This window comes from Oncorhynchus tshawytscha, linkage group LG04 (genome assembly GCF_018296145.1).
Source record: "Oncorhynchus tshawytscha isolate Ot180627B linkage group LG04, Otsh_v2.0, whole genome shotgun sequence".
Lineage (NCBI taxonomy): Eukaryota > Metazoa > Chordata > Actinopteri > Salmoniformes > Salmonidae > Oncorhynchus > Oncorhynchus tshawytscha.
Window position 1 is genome coordinate 287,448 of NC_056432.1, and position 23,262 is coordinate 310,709.

At 40.8% G+C, this 23,262-nt stretch overlaps 1 protein-coding gene across 5 annotated transcripts in view; it reads left to right on the forward strand.

Annotated features, from left to right (window-relative positions):
• Positions 1–23,262, forward strand: part of slc4a4a (solute carrier family 4 member 4a) — a 309,472-nt gene that overhangs the window by 228,226 nt on the left and 57,984 nt on the right. For all 5 annotated transcript variants that reach the window (XM_042320203.1, XM_042320201.1, XM_042320199.1 and 2 more), the window contains 4 exons: positions 3,169–3,443; positions 10,519–10,595; positions 11,776–11,961; positions 12,305–12,418. In XM_042320203.1, coding sequence (XP_042176137.1) covers positions 3,169–3,443; positions 10,519–10,595; positions 11,776–11,961; positions 12,305–12,418 — 652 coding nt within the window. The remainder of the gene's footprint in view (positions 1–3,168; positions 3,444–10,518; positions 10,596–11,775; positions 11,962–12,304; positions 12,419–23,262) is intronic.

Consider the following 23,262-nt stretch of genomic DNA (forward strand, 5'->3'; position numbering starts at 1 on the left):
TTTGACTATCTGGAATTCTAACCAACCATGTACAATTACCTGACTATCTGGAGTTCTAACTAACCATGTACAATGACTTGACTATCTGGAGTTCTAACTAACCATGTACAATGACTTTGACCACCTAGCGTTCTAACTAACCATGTACAATGACTTTGACTATCTAGAGTTCTAACTAACCATTTACAATGACTTGACTACCAAGTGTTCTAACTAACCATATACAATGACTTTGACTATCTAGAGTTCTAACTAACCATGTACAATTACTTTGACTATCTAGAGTTCTAACTAACCATTTACAATGACTTGACTACCTAGTGTTCTAACTAACCATGTACAATGACTTTGACTATCTAGAGTTCTAACTAACCATTTACAATGACTTTGACTATCTAGAGTTCTAACTAACCATGTACAATGACTTTGACTACCTAGAGTTCTAACTAACCATGTACAATGACTTTGACTACCTAGAGTTCTAACTAACCATGTACAATTACTTTGACTACCTAGAGTTCTAACTAACCATGTACAATGACTTTGACTACCTAGAGTTCTAACTAACCATTTACATTGACTTGACTATCTGGAGTTCTAAATAACCATGTACAATGACCTGACTATCTGGAGTTCTAACTAACCATGTACAATTACTTTGAATACCTAGAGTTCTAACTAACCATGTACAATGACTTGACTATCTGGAGTTCTCACTAACCATGTACAATGACTTGACTATCTGGAGTTCCAGCTAACCATGTACAATGACTCTGACTATCTGGAATTCTAACTAACCATGTACAATGACTTGACTACCTAGAGTTCTAACTAACCATGTACAATGACTTGACTATCTGGAGTTCTAACTAACCATGTACAATGACTTTGACTACCTAGAGTTCTAACTAACCATGTACAATGACTTGACTATCTGGAGTTCTATCTAACCATGTACAATGACTTTGACTACCTAGAGTTCTAACTAACCATGTACAATGACTTGACTATCTGGAGTTCTAACTTACCATGTACAATGACTTGACTATCTGGAGTTCTAACTAACCATGTACAATGACTTGACTATCTGGAGTTCTAACTAACCATGTACAATGACCTGACTATCTGGAGTTCTAACTAACCATGTACAATTACTTTGACTACGTAGAGTTCTAACTAATCATACACAATGACTTAACTATCTGGAGTTCTAACTCACCATGTACAATGATTTTGACTACCTAGAGTTCTAACTAACCATGTACAATTACTTTGACTATCTAGAGTTCTAACGGACCATGTACAATTACGTTGACTATCTGGAATTCTAACTAACCATGTACAATGACTTGACTATCTGGAGTTCTAACTAACCATGTACAATGAGTTGACTATCTGGAATTCTAACTAATCATGTACAATGACCTTGACTATCTGGAGTTCTAACTAACCATGTACAATGACCTGACTATCTGGAGTTCTAACTAACCATGTGCAATGACTTGGACTACCTAGAGTTCTAACTAACCATGTACAATGACTTTGACTATCTAGAGTTCTAACTAACCATGTACAATGACTTTGACTACCTAGAGTTCTAACTTACCATGTACAATGACTTTGACTACCTAGACTTCTAACTAACCATGTACAATTACTTTGACTACCTAGAGTTCTAACTAACCATGTACAATGACTTTGACTATCTGGAGTTCTAACTAACCATGTACAATTACTTTGACTATCTAGAGTTCTAACTAACCATGTGCAGTGACTTTGAATACCTAGAGTTCTAACTAACCATGTACAATGACTTGACTATCTGGAGTTCTAACTAACCATGTACAGTGACTTTGAATACCTAGAGTTCTAACTAACCATGTACAATGACTTTGACTACCTAGAGTTCTAACTAACCATGTACAATTACTTTGAATACCTAGAGTTCTAACTAACCATGCAATGACTTTGAATACCTAGAGTTCTAACTAACCATGTACAATGACTTGACTATCTGGAGTTCTAACTAACCATGTACAATTACTTTGAATACCTAGAGTTCTAACTAACCATGTACAATGACTTGACTATCTGGAGTTCTAACTCACCATGTACAATGATTTTGACTATCTAGAGTTCTAACTCACCATGTACAATGACTTGACTATCTGGAGTTCTAACTAACCATGTACAATTACTTTGACTACCTAGAGTTCTAACTAACCATGTACAATTACTTTGACTATCTAGAGTTCTAACTAACCATGTGCAGTGACTTTGAATACCTAGAGTTCTAACTAACCATGTACAATGACTTGACTATCTGGAGTTCTAACTAACCATGTACAATTACTTTGAATACCTAGAGTTCTAACTAACCATGTACAATGACTTGACTATCTGGAGTTCTAACTAACCATGTACAATGACTTGACTATCTGGAGTTCTATCTAACCATGTACAATGACTTGACTATCTGGAGTTCTAACTAACCATGTACAATGACTTGACTATCTGGAGTTCTATCTAACCATGTACAATGACTTTGAATACCTAGAGTTCTAACTAACCATGTACAATGACTTTGACTACCTAGAGTTCTAACTAACTATGTACAATGACTTGACTATCTGGAGTTCTCACTAACCATGTACAATGACTTGACTATCTGGAGTTCTATCTAACCATGTACAATGACTTTGAATACCTAGAGTTCTAACTAACCATGTATATTGACTTGACTATCTGGAGTTCTCACTAACCATGTACAATGACTTTGACTACCTAGACTTCTAACTAACCATGTACAATTACTTTGACTACCTAGAGTTCTAACTAACCATTTACAATGACTTGACTATCTGGAGTTCTAACTTACCATGTACAATGACTTGACTATCTGGAGTTCTAACTAACCATGTACAATGACTTGACTATCTGGAGTTCTAACTAACCATGTACAATGACTTTGAATACCTAGAGTTCTAACTAACCATGTACAATTACTTTGACTACCTAGAGTTCTAACTAACCATTTACAATGACTTGACTATCTGGAGTTCTAACTAACCATGGTTGAATTATGGTCATGGTTGCTGTTGTTACAGTAACTAACCATGGTGATTCCCTCTCCTCTCTCTATTCCTCTCTTTCTCCTTTTTCCTCCAGAGACAATGACTTTGACTATCTGGAGTTCCGGCTGTGGATTGGTCTGTGGTCTGCATTCTTTTGTCTGCTGCTTGTTGCTACTGATGCCAGCTACATGGTTCAGTACTTCACCCGATTCACAGAGGAGGGCTTCTCCTGCCTCATCTCCTTCATCTTCATCTATGATGCCTTCAAGAAGATGCTGAAGCTGGCTGACTACTACCCCATCAACTCTGACTACCAGATTGACTATGTCACCCAGTATGACTGTATGTGTATGGCCCCTACCATCTTAGGTAAGACCTACCTACTCAACTACCCACTGTATGTCTATAGCCCCTACCATATTAGGTAAGACCTACCTACCAACTTAAGCTTTCATGGCTGGGAAATGCTTCAGAAAAGTCCTAATTGAGGAAAATGTTGGTTCCTCTGAATTTCTTGGCTCTCTGCAAAACAGTCATCTTCTCCTTAAACCTCAGGAACTTGACCACCATCGGCCTGGGTCTGTCACCTAGGTTGGTTACAGGTATTTCAGACAAGTCGGTGCGCTCCGCCTCAATCTTTGTATTATCCATCTGCAGCTTTTCAGAAAAGATTTTTCTCACTTTCTCGTCAGACTCTGCCCAGTTCATGTGAAGACTGGTATGTCATCCACAACAATACTATTTCTCATGGATTGTCCCTCTAGAAAGTCTGTTTTCCCAGTCATCTGTAATAATGATTCACAGACAGTGCTGATATCATCTCATGTGGACTTCCAGTTTGTTGTCATCTTGGGGAATTTCTATTTCAGGACATCCCCCTTTCCTTCTGAGCAGTGCAAACTGTTTTTAAGGGCCTCTCAAGCCAGATCGTCCATTATTTTGTTGAGTCCATCAGTATTTGGACAAAGCTGTTAAAGTTATATCCTGTTGTAACAACTGTTTGTAGAACCCTTTTTGTTTGTTTAAAATATCCTTCACCTGTGATAAAGAAACACTGTCCTCTCCATTACTCACGCCTCTGGCTTTGGATGCCATGGTAGCAATGTAGGCTAACGCTGGTACGCCACGCAGTTCCAGACAGGGTAGGTCCCAGGACAGATTAAAACAAACAGCAGGGATTTAGACAGCCACAAGCCTGGTACAATCCATGGTCTCAGCCACAATGGCTAACTGCGTCACGCGCTCTGTTCAAGCTGTCAAGGAAACCTGGCTAGCTTGATAACTACTGTAGTTGCAGTTAGGCTAGCTGCTACGCCCAGCAGCTCTTCAGACCTTTGGTTGGCATGATCCTTGGACAGATAGTAGCGGTCCCAGCAACTGAGGCTAACTGCATTGCAGGATCCAAATTCAAAAGGTAGCCAGTAACCAAACTTTTTCAACAGAACACTTTTTCAGAGACTTTCAAAACAACAATCCGAGCTCTCCCTTGTTCAAAGTTTGTGTGTGTTTGTCATAGTTAAGCTTCTATGCATGGCTGAGCTAAGCCGTATGGGGCATCATACCAGAAGGAGGAGGGGAAATGCAGACCAGTGGGAAGTAAATGAACCAGCCAGTGTTTCAGAAGACTGATGCATGCTAGATTCTCAAGTAAGCAAGCTGAAACATGTCAGCATTCTGCTGCTTTTCAGGGTTGTTGCTATAAACACATACAGATGCAATGCTCTGAAGAAAGGACAACATCATATATACACTTACTGAATATCTCTGATAGCTGTTGTTTTCTCCCTTTACGATGAGGTTAGGGTTATGAGTTATGGTGACTGAAGGAGAATCAGGAGTCAGGACCACAGTCATAAGATCACATTACATTCCTGAAAGGGCCTTAGCTTGCAGAATGATTGTGTCCTGGTGTTCACCCTGCAGGAATAACCTTTAGACTATTCACATCCCATCTGGAGGGGAATAGTCACAAATACAGTACCTTGCGAAAGTATTCGGCCCCCTTGAACTTTGCGACCTTTTGCCACATTTCAGGCTTCAAACATAAAGATATAAAACTGTATTTTTTTGTGAAGAATCAACAACAAGTGGGACACAATCATGAAGTGGAACGACATTTATTGGATATTTCAAACTTTTTTAACAAATCAAAAACTGAAAAATTGGGCGTGCAAAATTATTCAGCCCCCTTAAGTTAATACTTTGTAGCGCCAACTTTTGCTGCGATTAAAGCTGTAAGTCGCTTGGGGTATGTCTCTATCAGTTTTGCACATCGAGAGAATGAAATTTTTTCCCATTCCTCCTTGCAAAACAGCTCGAGCTCAGTGAGGTTGGATGGAGAGCATTTGTGAACAGCAGTTTTCAGTTCATTCCACAGATTCTATAGGAACAGTTTTTTATGGAAATGGTTGGCGATCGACAAGTCGATCACGGTCGACCCGTTGGTGACAACTGCTCTAGTGAAAGAAATTAAATTGTTAAAATGATACTGTAGTCTGACTTGAAACAAATCAAATCAAAGTTTATTTGTCACGTGCGCCGAATACAACAGGTTACAGTGAAATGCTTACTTACAGGCTCTAACCAACAGTGCAAAAAAGTTATTAGGTGAACAATAGGTAGGTAAAAAAATAAAACAACAGTAAAAAGACAGGCTATATACAGTAGCGAAGCTATATACAGTGCCTACGCATATATGATGGACAGAGAGTAGCAGTAGCATAAAGAGGTGTTGGCGGATGGTTTTATATTGTTTATTTCACTTTGAATATTATCTACCTCACTTGCTTTGGCTATGTTAACATATGTTTCCCATGCCAATAAAGCTCCTTGAATTGAATTGAATTGGTGGGTGGCGGGACACAGCCCGGTTAGCCAATGTGCAGGAGCACTGGTTAAGGTAGTTTTGAGGTAGTATGTACATGAATGTATAGCTAAAGTGACTATGCATATATGATAAACAGAGAGTAGCAGCAGCTGAAAAGAAGGGTTGGGGGAGGCACACAATGCAAATAGTCCGGGTAGCCATTTGATGACCTGTTCAGGAGTCTTAATGGCTTGGGGGTAAAAACTGTTGAGAAGCCTTTTTGTCCTAGACTTGGCACTCCGGTACCGCTTGCCATGCAGTAGTAGAGAGAACAGTCTATGACTGGGGTGACTGGGATCTTTGACAATTAGTAGGGCCTTCCTCTGACACCGCCTGGTGTAGAGGTCCTGGATGGCAGGCAGCTTAGCTCCAGTGATGCACTGGGCCATATTCACTACCCTCTGTAGTGCCTTGCGGTCGGAGGCCAAGCAATTGCCATACCAGACAGTGATGCAACCAGTCAGGATGCTCTCGATGTTGCAGCTGTAGAACATTTTGAGGATCTCAGGACCCATGCCAAATCTTTTTAGTTTCCTGAAGGGGAATAGGCTTTGTCGTGCCCTCTTCATGCCAGTCTTGGTGTGTTTGGACAATTCTAATTTGTTGGTGATGTGGACACCAAGGAACTTGAAGCTCTCAACCTGCTCCACTACAGCCCCGTCGATGAGAATGGGGGCTCGGCCCTCCTTTTCCTGTGGTCCACAATCATCTCCTTAGTCTTGGTTACGTTGAGGGATAAGTTGTTATTCTGGTGTTGGAGTTGTGCCTGGCCATGTAGTCGTGGGTGAACAGGGAGTACAGGAGGGGACGAAGCACGCACCCCTGTGGGGCTCCAGTGTTGAGGATCAGCATGGCAGATGTGTTGTTACCTACCTTCACCACCTGGGGGCGGCCCGTCAGGATCCAAGTCCAGGATCCAGTTGCAGAGGGAGGTGTTTAGTCCCAGGATCCTTAGCTTAGTGATGAGCTTTGAGGGCACTATGGTGTTGAACGCTGAGCTGTAGTCAATGAATAGCATTCTCACATAGGTGTTCCTTTTGTCCAGGTAGGAAAGGGCAGTGTGGAGTGCAATAGAGATTGGATCATCTGTGGATCTGTGAAATAGTCAAAATTATACTGCAGTCTGTAGTGAAACAAGTCAAATAGTCAAAAGTATTCGTGACTCACCACCTGGTTTCGGTCTGATGTAGCAAAATGTGAAATGGTGTTTTTTACATTGGATAAAAGTAGAGACTCAGAGCTACAAAATTGTATATCTTACACTGCATTTGAGGAACAATGGGAAAGTAATTATGCTTTGAAAGGTGATCAACTTGTAAACTCACGTTTGAGAAAATCACCTGTTGAATGTTTTGGTATCTAGTGAAGAGCTCCTCTAGCTAGCTAGCTCGGTAAACAATGAACCTAGCTAGGTAAACAACGTTTAAGACCACACACGTCATGTAATGTTAGCTAACAAGCCAGCCAGCTAACATTAGCTAGTTAAACAACAATGAACAAAGTGGAATCAATGCCACAGTGCTGGGAACTAACCAACCATGTTCAGTATTAGCTAGCTAACATTAGGCTCTAACTAGACAAGCAAATGGCTCTGGAAGAGAATAATAATGTCAGCTAGGGAGCCAGTCAGCTAATGTTAGCTAGCTAGCTAACAGTACACTTTAGCTTGAAATGAAACCACTCTCTGTCAAAATTAAAAACGTGTCATATCTGAAAATGTAGCTAGCTAACACTAGAATATCTTACCTGCATTCATCACCATGCATCATGGATGCTTCTACCTGTCAGGAATGCCATACCATGGTTGCCCTGAAGATGTAATCCGGAGACAGGTGTTTTGTAACCCAGAGACAGGTGTTTTGTAATCCAGAGACAGGTGTTTTGTAACCCAGAGACAGGTGTTTTGTAATCCGGAGACAGGTGTTTTGTAACCCAGAGACAGGTGTTTTGTAACCCAGAGACAGGTGTTTTGTAATCCAGAGACAGGTGTTTTGTAATCCGGAGACAGGTGTTTTGTAACCCAGAGACAGGTGTTTTGTAATCCAGAGACAGGTGTTTTGTAACCCAGAGACAGGTGTTTTGTAATCCGGAGACAGGTGTTTTGTAACCCAGAGACAGGTGTTTTGTAATCCGGAGACAGGTGTTTTGTAACCCAGAGACAGGTGTTTTGTAACCCAGAGACAGGTGTTTTGTAACCCAGAGACAGGTGTTTTGTAACCCAGAGACAGGTGTTTTGTAACCCAGAGACAGGTGTTTTGTAATCCGGAGACAGGTGTTTTCTCCATCTCTTTAGCTATCATACTCTAATTCCACTGATTACAAAACGTGATCCTCCAGAAAATGGAGAGCAACACTTATGCAGTTCCACTACACAATATATAAAAGAAAAGCAGTGTTCGACAGGATTACCAACCCAGATTATCGAGCTCAAATAGACAGAAGCCTTCAATATGGCAGACCAATCCGAACTTCTCTCTCGGCATGTCCAGCCCACTCATTATCTTAGCCAATCTTAGCTACTGTGAAGATTGCCAACTTTTTCTGTGGCTAAACCAACAAGGCTTGTAATTTAACAATGGCATACCAGTTTGTTATTAAGGCACATGGAAGTTCACATGTTCAAGAAGGCATTTCTGACAAAAAACGTATTTAGATTTTTTTAAATGTTTTACGTTCAAACAGCTCTCCTGTGAAGTCGTGGCTTGAGACATTCACCAAGTTTCCTGAATCGGGTCACATACTATAGTCTAGTGAAAAAGGTGAAACATTCCAAATGATACTGCAGTCTGTTGTGAACCAAGTGAATAGTCAACATTATACTGTAGTGAAACACATTAAATAGTCAAAGTGATGCTGTAGTCTGTGGTGAAACAAGTGAAATAGTCTAAATGATACTGTAGTAAGAAAGAAAAGGAGAAGAACAGTCATTTATTGCTCATTATCTTGCAGAGATAAAGCATGAGAAATAGTCGTAAAGTGAATACTACAGTGAATTAGGTGGAATAGTCTCAACAATACTTTTGTAGAAGGTGATGGAAATAACCACTGTGTTGTTGAGGTTGGAGAGGTGTTGGTTCTTCATGTGACCACAGAGATAAAAATGTTTCAAAGGTGCCAGGTTGTGGACGTTAGCAGAGAAGAAGAGCGAGAGGTGTAACTGGGCCCAAAATCTGTCTTCACCAGTAGGTGTTTTTTTTTTTGTGTTGTTTTTTCACTCACCAAGCGAGGAGTTTTTGAATGGAGGTCAGTGAGCGAGTGTATAATTTGTTTAACAAAATATGTAATGGCTTATTTGCTACTTGTGGCTTATTAGTTTGAATAGAAGTTTTCTAATGATTAGGTTGTTACAAGTGTACTGATATAAGTAGGACACGTGACATCCCGGCAACTTTGATAAAAAACACTTTGTACCGGAGTTATGCCTTGTCATGACTAGTTACCACAGCCTCAAAGTCATAAACCTTATGCCTAATGCTAACCTTAAATTAGAACCAACCCCCCGCCCCCCCCAAAAAAAAAAATAATAATATGCATTTTTACAATATGGGCAATTTGGGCAATTTTATTTTGTGACTGGGGTAACTAGTGGAAACCGTTGTGGCTGTTGTACAGTGTATTCGGAAAGTATTCAGACCCCTTGACATTTTGTTAAGTTACAGCTCTAAAGTCACTTAAAACGTTCCACCTTCTCCACTACTGTTCCTACGATGTGGATAGGGGGGTGCTCCCTCTGCTGACTATCAGGTCAATATAATGGATAATCTGTGGAGCTCGTCTGATCCTGAATGACTACATTTGTATTCTGGCCAGGAATCTCTGGAGGGAAACAACAGATGTTTAAATGAGTTCCCAGTTGCTGTTGAATGGGTCATGCTGGGATGCCAGGTTGGTTGCTGTTGAAGGGGTCATGGTGGGATGCCAGGTTGGTTGCTGTTGAATGGGTCATGCTGGGATGCCAGGTTGGTTGCTGTTGAAGGGGTCATGGTGCTTCTATACCTGCATTGCTTGCTGTTTGGGGTTTTAGGCTGGGTTTCTGTACAGCACTTTGATATATCAGCAGATGTAAGAAGGGCTATATAAATACATTTGATTTGTTGGTGAGATGCCAGGTTGGCTGCTTTTGAAGGGGTCATGGTGGATGCCAGGTTGGTTGCTGTTGAATGGGTCACTGCGGGATGCCAGGTTGGTTGCTGTTGAAGGGGTCATGGTGCTTCTATACCTGCATTGTTTGCTGTTTGGGGTTTTAGGCTGGGTTTCTGTACAGCACTTTGATATATCAGCAGATGTAAGAAGGGCTATATAAATACATTTGATTTGATGGTGAGATGCCAGGTTGGCTGCTTTTGAAGGGGTCATGGTGGGATGCCAGGTTGGCTGCTGCAGGGGTAATGGTGGGATGCCAGGTTGGCTGCTTTTGAAGGGGTCATGGTGGGATGCCAGGTTGGCTGCTGCAGGGGTAATGGTGGGATGCCAGGTTGGTTGCTTCTCTTGGTCATGGCCTTTAACTCTTGCAGTAAAATTAATCTGTTAACATCTAGATTATTTCTGAGACTGATTTGTTCTCTTGTTGTCCTCCAGAAAACAGTACGGAGGTGTTTGGAGATCCTCTGGATGCTGATAGCACTGCTGTCTGGTACTTCAACAACACTGATCTAGTAAGTCCCCCAACGCATACCCCTAACCCTACATCTTCAGTATGCTGATAGCACTGCTGTCTGGTACTTCAACAACATTGATCTAGTAAGTACCCCAACCCAAACTGCAAACTCTAACCCCTAACCCCAAACTCTAAACCCTTAGGCCTAATCCCAAACTCATAAACACAAAAGGGGCCCAAATAATATGTCTAAAGGGGCATATTGTTTTGTCTCTACAGCCTCTCATATTGTTTTGTCTCTACAGCCTCTCATATTGTTTTGTCTCTACAGCCTCTCATATGGTTTTGTCTCTACAGCCTCTCATTGTTTTGTCTCTACAGCCTCTCATATTGTTTTGACTCTACAGCCTCTCATATGGTTTTGTCTCTACAGCCTCTCATATGGCTTTGTCTCCACAGCCTCTAAATAATATGGGTTTTACTCTACAGCCTCTCATATTGTTTTTCTCCACAGCCTGTAAGTCATTATGTTTTGTCTCAGCAGCGGCCACTAAGTCAGATTGTTTTATTGCTACAGCCTCTCATACTCTTTTGTCTCTGCAGCCTCTCATTTTGTTTTGTCTGTGCCTCTAAATCATATTATATTGTTTTAACTCTACACCCTCTCATTTTGTTTTGTCTGTACAGTCTCTAAGTCATATTGTTTTGTCTCATCAATCTCTCAGTCATATTGTTTTGTCTCTGCAGCCTCTCATATTATTTTGTCTCTACACCCTCTCATTTTGCTTTGTCTCTACAGCCTCTCATATTGTTTTGTCTCTACAGCCTCTCATATTGTTTTGTCTCTACAGCCTCTCATATTGTTTTGTCTCTACACCCTCTCATTTTGTTTTGTCTGTACAGTCTCTAAAGTCATATTGTTTTGTCTCTACAGTCTCTCATATTGTTTTGTCTCTACAGCCTCTCATATTGTTTTGTCTCTACAGCCTCTGTCGTATTGATTTATATCTACAGTCTCTAAGCCACATAGTTATGTCTTTATAGCCTCTAAGTCATATTGTTTTAGCTCAACAGTCTCTCATTGTTTTGTCTCTACAAACTGTAAGTTATATTGTTTTATCTCTACATCTTCTACGTCATATTGTTTGGTGTCTACAGCCCTCATTGTTTTCACTCTACAGCCTCTAAGTTATATTGTTTTGTCTCTGCATTCTCTGTACACTTTTTTGTGTCCTCAGCCTCTGAATGCCACGTGGTCATCCCTGTCTAAGAAGGATTGTGTGAAGTATGGAGGAGAGCTGGTGGGGAAGGCATGTAAATATGTTCCTGACATCACTCTGATCTCCTTCATCCTTTTCCTGGGAACCTACACTACCTCCATGATGCTGAAGAAGTTCAAGACCAGTCCTTTCTTCCCTACATGGGTCAGTACTTAACCCTTACCCTAACCCTACAGTACACACCTACTCTTCCCCTACTGTACACACCTAACCCTATTGTGCACACCTAACCCCACTGTACACACCTACCCCTACTGTACACACCTAACCCTACTGTACACACCTAACCCTACTGTACACACCTACTCTTCTCCTACTGTACACACCTAACCTTATTGTGCACACCTAACCCTACTGTACACACCTACCGCTACTGTACACACCTAACCCTGATATTGTGACTGTCATTGTACATGTATATCTCTGTGTAGGTAATGTTTGTAACCCTAATCTGTGCTTGGTTACATGTGTGTTTCTCTCTGTGTAGGTGAGGAAACTAATCAGTGACTTTGCCATTATCTTGGCCATCCTGATCTTTTGCGGTGTGGACATGCTAGTAGGAGTGGACACTCCCAAGCTCATAGTCCCAACTGAGTTCAAGGTACGGATAATTTCAGATTTCACACCTGTCTATTTAAGGTCCCACAGTTGACAGTGCATGTCAGAGCAAAGACCAAGCCATGAGGTCAAAGGAATTGTCCGTAGAGCTACGAAACAGAATTGTGTCGAGGCACAGATCTGGGGAAGGTTACCAAAACATTTCTGAAGCATTGAAGGTCCGCAAGAACACAGTGGCCTCCATCATTCTTAAATGGAGAAGTTTGGAACCACCAAGACTCTTCCTAGAGCTGGCCGCGAAACTGAGCAATTGGGGGAGAAGGACCTTGGTCAGGGAGGTGACCAAGAACCCGATGGTCACTCTGACAGACCTCCAGAGTTCCTCTGTGGAGATGGGAGAACCTTCCAGAAGGACAGCCATCTCTGCAGCACTCCACCGATCAGGCCTTTATCGTAGAGTGACCAGACGGAAGCCACTTCTTAGTAAAAGGCACATGAAAGCCCGCTTGGAGTTTGCCAAAAGGCACCTAAAGACTCAGATCATCAGAAACAAGATTTTCTAGTCTGATGAAACCATGATTGAAGTCTTTGGCCTGAATGCCAAGCGTTATGTCTAGAGGAATACTGGCACCATCCCTACAGTGAAGCGTGCTGGTGGCAGCATCATGCTGTGGGGATTATATTCAGTGGCAGGGACTGGGAGACTAGTCAGGATCGTGGGAAAGATGAAAGGAGCAAAGTACAGAGAGATCCTTGACGAAAACCTGCTCCAGAGCGCTCAGGACCTCAAACTGGGGGAGAATGTTAACCTTCCAACCGTTCTATTTTATTTCACCATTAATTTAACCAGGTAGGTTAATTGATAACAAGTTCTCATTTATAACTGCAACATGGCCAAGATAAAGCAAAGCAGTTCGACACAAACAACACAGAGTTACACATGGAATAAACAAGTGTACAGTCGATAACACAATAGATAATCGTCCTCAAATAATCACATGGTTTGCTTTCGCTGTAAAGCCTTTTTGAAATCTGACACCACGGCTGGATGAACAAGAAGTTAAGCTTTATTTTGATGTATTACACTTGTGATTTTATGAAAGTTAAATATTTATAATACTGTAATTTGAATTTTGTGCTCTGCAATTTCACCAGATGTTGGCCAGGTGGGACGCTACCGTCCTACCCATAAGAAGTTAACCTGTTGAGTGTAGGGGGAAGTATTTTGATGTTTGGATGAATCCAGCAAACTGGATGCAGTCTATCACAGTGCCATCCGTTTTGTCACCAAATCCCCTTACACCACCCACCACTGCGACCTGTATGCTTTCGTCAGCTGGCCCTCGCTACATATTCGTCGCCAGACCAACTGGCTCCAGGTCATCTATAAGTCTATGCTAGGTAAAGCTCCACCTTATCTCAGCTCACTGGTCACGATAACAACACCCACCCGTCACACGCGGTCCAGCAGGTATATCTCACTAGTCATCCCCAAAGCCAACATCTCCTTTGGCCGCAAGTCCTAAGAGTTCTCTCATGCCAATGACTGGAATGAAATGCAAAAATCACTGAAGCTGGAGACTTATATTTCCCTTACTAACTTTAAGCATCAGCTATCTGAGCAGCTAACTGATCGCTGCAGCTGTACATAGCCCATCTGTAAATAGCCCACCCAACAACCTACCTAGAACTCTGTGTTGTTGTATGTGTCGAACTGCTTTGCTTTATCTTGGCCAGGTCGCAGTTGTAAATGAGAACTTGTTCTCAATTCGCAGGAGAAAGAGACAAAAATATCGGAGACGTAGGGCTGGGTGCCTTGTACGGATCTGATGGCGAGTGGGTAATCTGCCTTTGCCATCAGTCCTATTATCCAACGTAAAATCATTGGATAACAAAATGACAAGCTACGATCATGAATATCCTACCAATGAAACCTACCAATAAAAACTGCAATATCTTATGTTTCACCGAGTCATGGCTGAATGACGATATGGATAAAATACAGCTGGTGGGGTTTACGCTGCATCGGCAAGATAGAACAGCTGCCTCTGGTAAGACAAGAGGTAGCAGTCTGTATATACAGTGGGGCAAAAAAGTAATTAGTCAGCCACCAATTGTGCAAGTTCTCCCACTTAAAAAGATGAGAGAGGACTGTAATTTTCAACATAGGTACACTTCAACTATGATAGACAGAATGAGAAAAAAAACAGAAAATCACATTGTAGGGTTTAACCTCTTGCGACGAGCAATCCCGGAACCGGGATCGTAATCATACCCTCAAACGAATTAGCATAACGCAGCGGACATAAATACCCCTAGTAACTTTTCCTATTCATGAAAATCGCAAATGAAATGAAATAAATATATTCAAACACAAGCTTAGCCTTTTGTTAACAACACTGTCATCTCAGATTTTCAAAATATGCATTACAGCCAACGCTAGACAAGCATTTGTGTAAGTTTATCATGGCATAATGCTATACTAGGCTCTGCTGGCAACAGGCAACATTTTCACAAAAATAAGAAAAGCAACCAAATTAAATCATTTACCTTTGAAGAACTTCGGATGCTTTCACTCAAGAGACTCCCAGTTAGATAGCAAATGTTCCTTTTTTCCAAAAATATTATTTTTGTAGGCGAAATAGCTCCCGTTTGTTCATCATGCTTGGCTGAGAAATCGACCGGAAAATGCTACCAAATGCTACCAAACATCAGTTCTGTGGCACTCACAGACAATATCTTTGCAGTTTTGGAAACGTCAGAATGTCTTCTTTCCAAGGCTGTCAATTATATTCATAGTCGAGCATCTTTTCGTGACAAAATATCTTGTTTAAAACGGGAACGTTTTTCATCCACAAATTTTAATAGCGCCCCCTAATGCATAACTGAATTTATTTGCAAATTATGGTGGAAAATAAGTATTTGGTCACCTACAAACAAACAAGATTTCTGGCTCTCACAGACCTATAACTTCTTCTTTAAGAGGCTCCTCCGTCCTCCACTCGTTACCTGTATTAATGGCACCTGTTTGAACTTCTTATCAGTATAAAAGACACCTGTCCACAACCTCAAACAGTCACACTACAAACTCCACTATGGCCAAGACCAAAGAGCTGTCAAAGGACACCAGAAACAAAATTGTTGACCTGCACCGGGCTGGGAAGACTGAATCTGCAATAGGTAAGCAGCTTGGATTGAAGAAATCAACTGTGGGAGAAATTATTAGGAAATGGAAGACATAGAATACAACTGATAATCTCCCTCGATCTGGGGCTCCACACAAGATCTCACCCCGTGGGGTCAAAATGATCACAAGAACGGAGAGCAAAAGTCACAGAACCACATGGTGGGACCTAGTAAATGACCTGCAGAGAGCTGGGACCAAAGTAACAAAGCCTACCATCAGTAACACACTACGCCGCCAGGGACTCAAAAGCCAGTACATGACATGCCCGTCTGAAGTTTGCTAGAGAGCATTTGGATGATCCAGAAGAAGATTGGGAGAATGTCATATGGTCAGATGAAACCAAAATAAAACTTTTTGGTAAAAACTCAACTCGTCGTGTTTGGAGGACAAAGAATGCTGAGTTACATCCAAAGAACACCATACCTACTGTGAAGCATGGGGGTGGGAACATCATGCTTTGGGGCTGTTTTTCTGCAAAGGGACCAGGACGACTGATCAGTGTAAAGGAAATAATGAATGGGGACATGTATCGTGAGATTTTGAGTGAAAACCTCCTTCCATCAGCAAGGGCATTGAAGATGAAACTTGGCTGGGTCTTTCAGCATGACAATGATCCCAAACACACCGCCCGGGCAACGAAGGAGTGGCTTCGTAAGAAGCATTTCAATGTTCTGGAGTGGCCTAGCCAGTCTCCAGATCTCAACCCCATAGAAAATATTTGGAGTCAGTTGAAAGTCCGTGTTGCCCAGCAACAGCCCCAAAACATCACTGCTCTAGAGGAGATCTGCAACGAGGAATGGGCCAAAATACCAGCAACAGTGTGTGAAAACCTTGTGAAGACTTACAGAAAACGTTTGACCTCTGTCATTGCCAACAAAGGGTATATAACAAAGTATTGCGATAAACTTTTGTTATTGACCAAATACTTATTGTTCACCATAATCTGCAAATAAATTCATTAAAAATCCTACAATGTGATTTTCAGATTTTTTTTCTCAAATTTTGTCTGTCATAGTTGAAGTGTACCTATGATGAAAATTACAGGCCTCTCTCATCTTTATAAGTGGGAGAACTTGCACAATTGGTGGCTGACTAAATACTTTTTTGCCCCACTGTATTTGTAAACAACAGCTGGTGCACGAAATCTAATATTAAAACTTGTAAGGGAAGTCCCCCCTGAAATGGACAAAAATGAATGGGAAGTCATTGGCATCGGACAAACCATATACACATTGTCCAATACCACCCAATTCGGCGTTGATTCATGCAAAGTGTATTGCAAATGCCATATGGCAATTGCCAGTTGTAACACTTTAAAAATTCAACAGGTGGCGAATCCGCTCCACCATGGTTTTTCATATTGGAAATGTCACCCAAGTCAACATCCAAAAGCAAAATTTTGAAAAAATGATTTATCACCCCTTAAAAAAGTGCTTTCTGGACCGTTTTTCGAAATTCTTTCGAATTTTTTGTCAATTACACATGTGTAAGAACTGTATGAATACACTTTTGTCCAATTTTATTATCATTTTTTATTTTATTTTTACATGCGCATAAGTAATATGTTTTGTCCATTTTCAATATGATTTCATAGGAAGTCAAAAGTCAAAATTTTGTAAAAAACTTCACACACCCTTAAAAAAGTGCTTTCTGGACCGTTTTTCGAAATTCTTTCAAATTTTGTGTCAATTACACACATATAAGAACTGTATCAACATACTTTAGTTGTATTTTATTATCATAATTTTTTTAACTTGTGCATAAGGAATATGATTTGTCCATTTACAATATGATTTCATAGGAAGTCAAAAGTCACTTTTTTTGGGGCCAAATGCCATAAGAAATTTGACATGCTCAAAAATCCTGCAGAAATGCAAAATTGACTGGCCTGATGAACACAGGATGGCCTGGCAGTGATAGTTGCTCCCTTCCAACGCTCGTTGTGTTGACTTCATCATGTCCATTTTGTGATGTTTTTTCACTATACAATCATATTGCAAGTGCATGTGCATTTGCAATATGGTTCAATGGGCATTTACCATATGAAATTTGACATGCTCAAAAATCCTGCAGAAATGCAAAATTGACTGGCCAGATGAACTCGGGATGGCCTGGCAGTGATAGTTGCTCCTTTCCATCGCTCGTTGTGTTGACTTCATCATGTCCATTTTGTGATGTTTTTTCACTGTTGAATCATATTGCAAGTGCACGTGCATTTGCAATATGGTTCAATGGGCATTTACCATATGAAATTTGACATGCTCAAAAATGCAAAATTGACTGGCCTGATGAACACAGGATGGCCGAGCAGTGATAGTTGTTCCTTTCCATCAGTCGTTGTGTTAAGGTGGCGCGGGGAATTCAAAAATGTTCTTTACAAATATTTAACTTTCATACATTAACAAGTCCAATACAGCAAATGAAAGATAAACACCTTGTTCATCTAGCCAGCAAGTCAGATTTCTAAAATGTTTTACGGCAAAAACATAGCACATATTTATGTCAAACCACCACCAAAGACACAGCTAATTTGAATTAGCCACGTTGAACAAAATATGCAATCAACAACCGCAGGATTAAAAGAAAAATAATTCACTAACCTTTTGAAAATCTTCATCAGATGACAGTAATAGGACATGTTACACAGTACATTTATGTTTTTTTCAATAATATGCAATTTATATCCATAAATCTCTGTTTACAATGACGCCATGTTCAAAAAAATGCTACTCAGATGTCCGGAGAAATTATGATATCTGCCGGAGCTAACGTCAGATAACAAGCAATACACATCATAAACTTTGACTAAATATACATGTTCTACATATAGTTAGAAAGATACACGCATCAAAACTTCAAAATTACATATTATATGTCGACTAAACTGGTCAAACTAAGTGCAGAATCGAGCTTTAGCATGTTTTTAACATAGAAAACAATCCTTAGCGTGAACAGACAAACCTACATCGTTTGGTGAATCTTGGAACAAAGGGAGCTCCGGACCAGACGTGCGCATGAAAGTGCATGTATTTTCACGTGACCCGGAGGTTTCAGCCCGCCAAAACTCGAGGGAGCGCGCGATTCTCACAATGAGAGGCCCCACTGAAAGGGGACATCGCGCTGAAGAGATAGGAACTGTTCCCAGATCTGTACCTGGTTGGGAAGGGTGGGGGCGATGACGTCAAAGTTGGCCCAACTTTTCTGTTGTCAAGAGAGAGTTTGGGAGAATGGATGCCCTGAGAGTTCTGCTTTACATAGAGACATAATTTGAACGGTTTTAGAAGCTTTAGAGTGTTTTCTATTCAATAATAATTATTATATGCATATATTAGCAATTTCTGACAGATTTTTTTTCTGTTTACTATGGGCACGCAATTCCTCCAAAGGGGGCAGTAGTCAGCCCTATCCTTATTAATCTACCCATCATGTCTGATTTTTTCAATGTTTTACAGCGAAAACACAACATATATTTATGTTAGACCACCACCAAATAAAAAAAAACACAGCCATTTTTCCCAGCCATGGTCACAAAAGCAGAATTAGAGATAAAATGAATCACTAACCTTTGATAATCTTCATCAGATGACACTCATATGACATGTTACACAATACATTTATGTTTTGTTCGATAATATCCATATTTATATCCACAAATCTCGGTTTACATTGACGCCATGTTCACTAATGCCTCCAAATTATCCGGAGTAATTACAGAGAGCTACGCCAGATAACAGAAATACTCATCATAAACTTTGACGAAAGATACATGTTCTACATATAATTAAAGAAACACTGGTCCTTAATGCAACCGCTGTGTCAGATTTTTTTTAAACGTTACGAAAAAAGCCTACCATGCAATAATCTGAGACGGCGCTCAGATGTAAATATATTTCTCCGCCATGTTGGAGTCAACAGAAATACGAAATTACATCATAAATATTCCCTTACATTTGATGATCTTTCATCAGAATGCAGTGCAAGGAGTCCTAGTTTTCATCTGCAGCCAAATGGAACGATGGTGATATCAACAGACAAATGCGCAGCAGGGAAATTGCATTCTGCCAGGACAGTGACTCATTCCCCTCCCATTTGGTCAAAGTTCACACCAGAGGCTCCATTCCACGTTCTACTGAATGAGGACATCTAGTGGAAGGCATAGGAAGTACTAACAGATCCATATCTTATTTGGAAGTGAAGAGGCAATGACTTAAAATTAGACCCGCTTTCAGAATTTCACTTCCTGTTTGGAAGATTGCCTGCCCTATGAGTTCTGTTATACTCACAGACATAATTCAAACAGTTTTAGAAACGTCAGAGTGTTTTCTATCCAATAGTAATAATAATATGCATATATTAGCAATCTCGGACAGAGTAGGATGCAGTTCATTATGGGCACGCAATTCATCCAAAGTGAAAATACTGCCCCCTATCCCCAACAAGTTAACTGACTTGCCTAGTTAAATAAAGGTATAAAAAAAATGGTATACTTGGCCAAAAGCCAGGGAAAATGCAGCGCGGCAAATTCAAATAAAATGATATAAAAATCAAACTTTCATTAATAAATCACACATGTAAGATACTAAATTAAAGCTACACTCGTTGTGAATCCAGTCAACATGTCAAATTTTAAAAAGGCTTTTCGGCGAAAGCATAAGAATCTATTTTCTGATGATAGCACAACAGTAAACAAAGAGAGTAGCATATTTCAACCCTGCAGGTGCTACACAAAACGCAGAAATAAAATATAAAACATGCCTTACCTTTGACGAGCTTCTTTTGTTGGCACTCCAATATGTCCCATAAACATCACAATTGGTCCTTTTGTTCGATTAATTCCGTCCATATATATCCAAAATGTCCATTTATTTGGTGCGTTTAATCCAGAACAAAACAGCTTCCAAATTGCACAACATCACTACAAAATATCTCAAAAGTTGCCTGTAAATTTTGCCAAAACATTTCAAACTACTTTTGTAATACAACTTTAGGTATTTTTAAACATTAATAATCGATCAAATTGAAGACGGGTCTATCGGTTTTCAATAGAGGATGATAGGAAACTAACGCTACTTTTCAAGTCTTGCGCAACTCTTAACAATGTTACCCATTTCCTAGATGGCCGTACTTCTTCATTGCACAAAGGAATGATCTCAACCAAATTCCAAAGACTGGTGACATTCATTGGAAGCGGTAGGAACTAAAAACAAGTGCCTAAGAAATATCGTTTCCCAATGAGAACTCACTGAGCAGACACAGACCTAAAAAAAAAGGTTAGTCCTCGGGGTTTTGCCTGCTACATAAGTTCTGTTATACTCACAGACATGATTCAAACAGTTTTAGAAACTTCAGAGTGTTTTCTATCCAAATCTACTAATAACATGCAAATCTTATATTCTTGGCATCAGTAGCAGGAAATTGGAATTAGGCACACTATTTATCCAAAAGTGAAAATGCTGCCCCCTATACCTTAAGAAGTTTTTAAACAGGTCAACATTCACAAGGCTGCGGGGCCAGACGGATTACCAGGATGTCTACTTTGAGCATGCACTGACCAACTAGCAATTGTCTTCACTGACATGTTCAACCTGTCCCTGACTGAGTCAGTAATACAAACATGTTTCAAACAGACCACCATAGTCCCTGTGCCCAAGAACACTGATGTAACCTGCCTAAATGACTACTGACCTGTAGCACTCACATCTGTAGCCATGAAGTGCTTTCAAAGAATGGTCATGGCTCACATCAACACCATTATCCCAGAAACCCGAGACCCACTCCAATTTGCATACCTCCCCAACAGATCCACAGATGTTGCAATCTCTATTCCACTCCACACTGCCCTTTCTCACCTGGACAAAGGGAACACCTACGTGAGAATGCTGTTCATTGACTACAGCTCAGCGTTCAACACCATAGTGCCCTCAAAGCTCATTATTAAGCTAAGAACAATGGGACTAAATGCCTGTCTCCGCAACTGGATCCTGGACTTCCTGACAGGCCACCCCAGGTGGTAAGGGTAGGTAACAACACATATGCCTCTCTTACTCTCAACATGGGGGCCCCTCAGTGGTGCATGCTTAGTCCCCTCCTGTACTCCCGGTTCACCCATGACTGCATGGCCAGGCACAACTCCATCATTAAATTTGCCAACGACACAACAGTGGTAGGCATGAGACAGCCTATAGGGAGGAGGTCAGAGACCTGGCCATGTGGTGCCAGGATAACAACCTCTTCTTCAACCTGATCAAGACAAAGGAGATTACTGTGGACTACAAGAAAAAGAGGTGGTGTCCGCATCACCAACAAACTATCATGGTCCAAACACACCAAGACAGTCTTGAAGAGGGTACAACAAAGCCTATTCCCCCCCAGGAAACTGAAAAGATTTGGCATGGGTCCTGAGATCCCCAAAAAGTTCTACAGCTGCACCATTGAGAGCATCCTGACTGGTTGCATTACTGCCTGGTATGGCAACTTTTTGGCCTCCGACCGCAAGGCACTACAGAGGGTAGTTCGTACGTCCCAGTACATCACTGGGGCCAAGCTTCCTGCCATCCAGGACCTCTACACCAGGCGGTGCCAGAGGAAGGCCCTAAAAATTATCAAAGACTCCAGCCACTTTATTCATAGACTGTTCTCTCTGCTACCGCATGGCAAGTGGTACTGGAGCACCAGGTCTAGGTCCAACTGCTTCTACCCCCAAGCCATAAGACTTCTGAACAGCTAATCAAATGGCTACCCAGACTTTGCATTGTGCCCCAGGTGCATGTGGCAAATAAAATTGGATTTGACTTGAAAAAGTCCTGGGGTCTGAATACTTTCATAACTTATAACTTGTTGATGTGTGTCACTTGTCTATGTGTGTTACTTGTCTATGGGTTCTACTTGTCTATGTGTGTTATAACTTTGATGTGTTATTGCTTGTTGATGTGGTATTACTTGTTGATGTGTGTTATTGTCTATGTGTGTTACTTGTCTATGTGTTCTACTTGTCTATGTGTGTTATTGTCCATGTGTGTTATTGCCTATGTGTGTTATTACTTGTATGTTGTTTGCTTCTCAATGTGTGTTGTTTGCTTGTCGATGTGTGTTGTTTGCTTGTCGATGTATGTTGTTTGCTTCTCAATGTGTGTTGTTTGCTTGTCGATGTGTGTTGTTTGCTTTCTGTGTGTTGTTTGCTTGTCGATGTGTGTTGTTTGCTTGTCGATGTGTGTTGTTTGCTTGTCAATGTGTGTTGTTTGCTTTCTGTGTGTTGTTTGCTTGTCGATGTGTGTTGTTTGCTTCTCAATGTGTGTTGTTTGCTTTCTGTGTGTTGTTTGCTTGTCGATGTGTGTTGTTTGCTTTTCAATGTGTGTTGTTTGCTTGTCGATGTGTGTTGTTTGTTTGTCAATGTGTGTTGTTTGCTTGTCTATGTGTGTGTTTGGTTGTCAATGTGTGTCGTTTGCTTGTCGATGTGTGTTGTTTGCTTGTCGATGTGTGTTGTTTGCTTGTCTGTGTGTGTTGTTTGCTTGTCGATGTGTGTTGTTTGCTTGTCGATGTGTGTTGTTTGCTTGTCGATGTGTGTTGTTTGCTTGTCTGTGTGTTGTTTGCTTGTCTGTGTGTTGTTTGCTTGTCTGTGTGTTGTTTGCTTGTCTGTGTGTTGTTTGCTTGTCGATGTGTGTTGTTTGCTTGTCTGTGTGTTGTTTGCTTGTCTGTGTGTT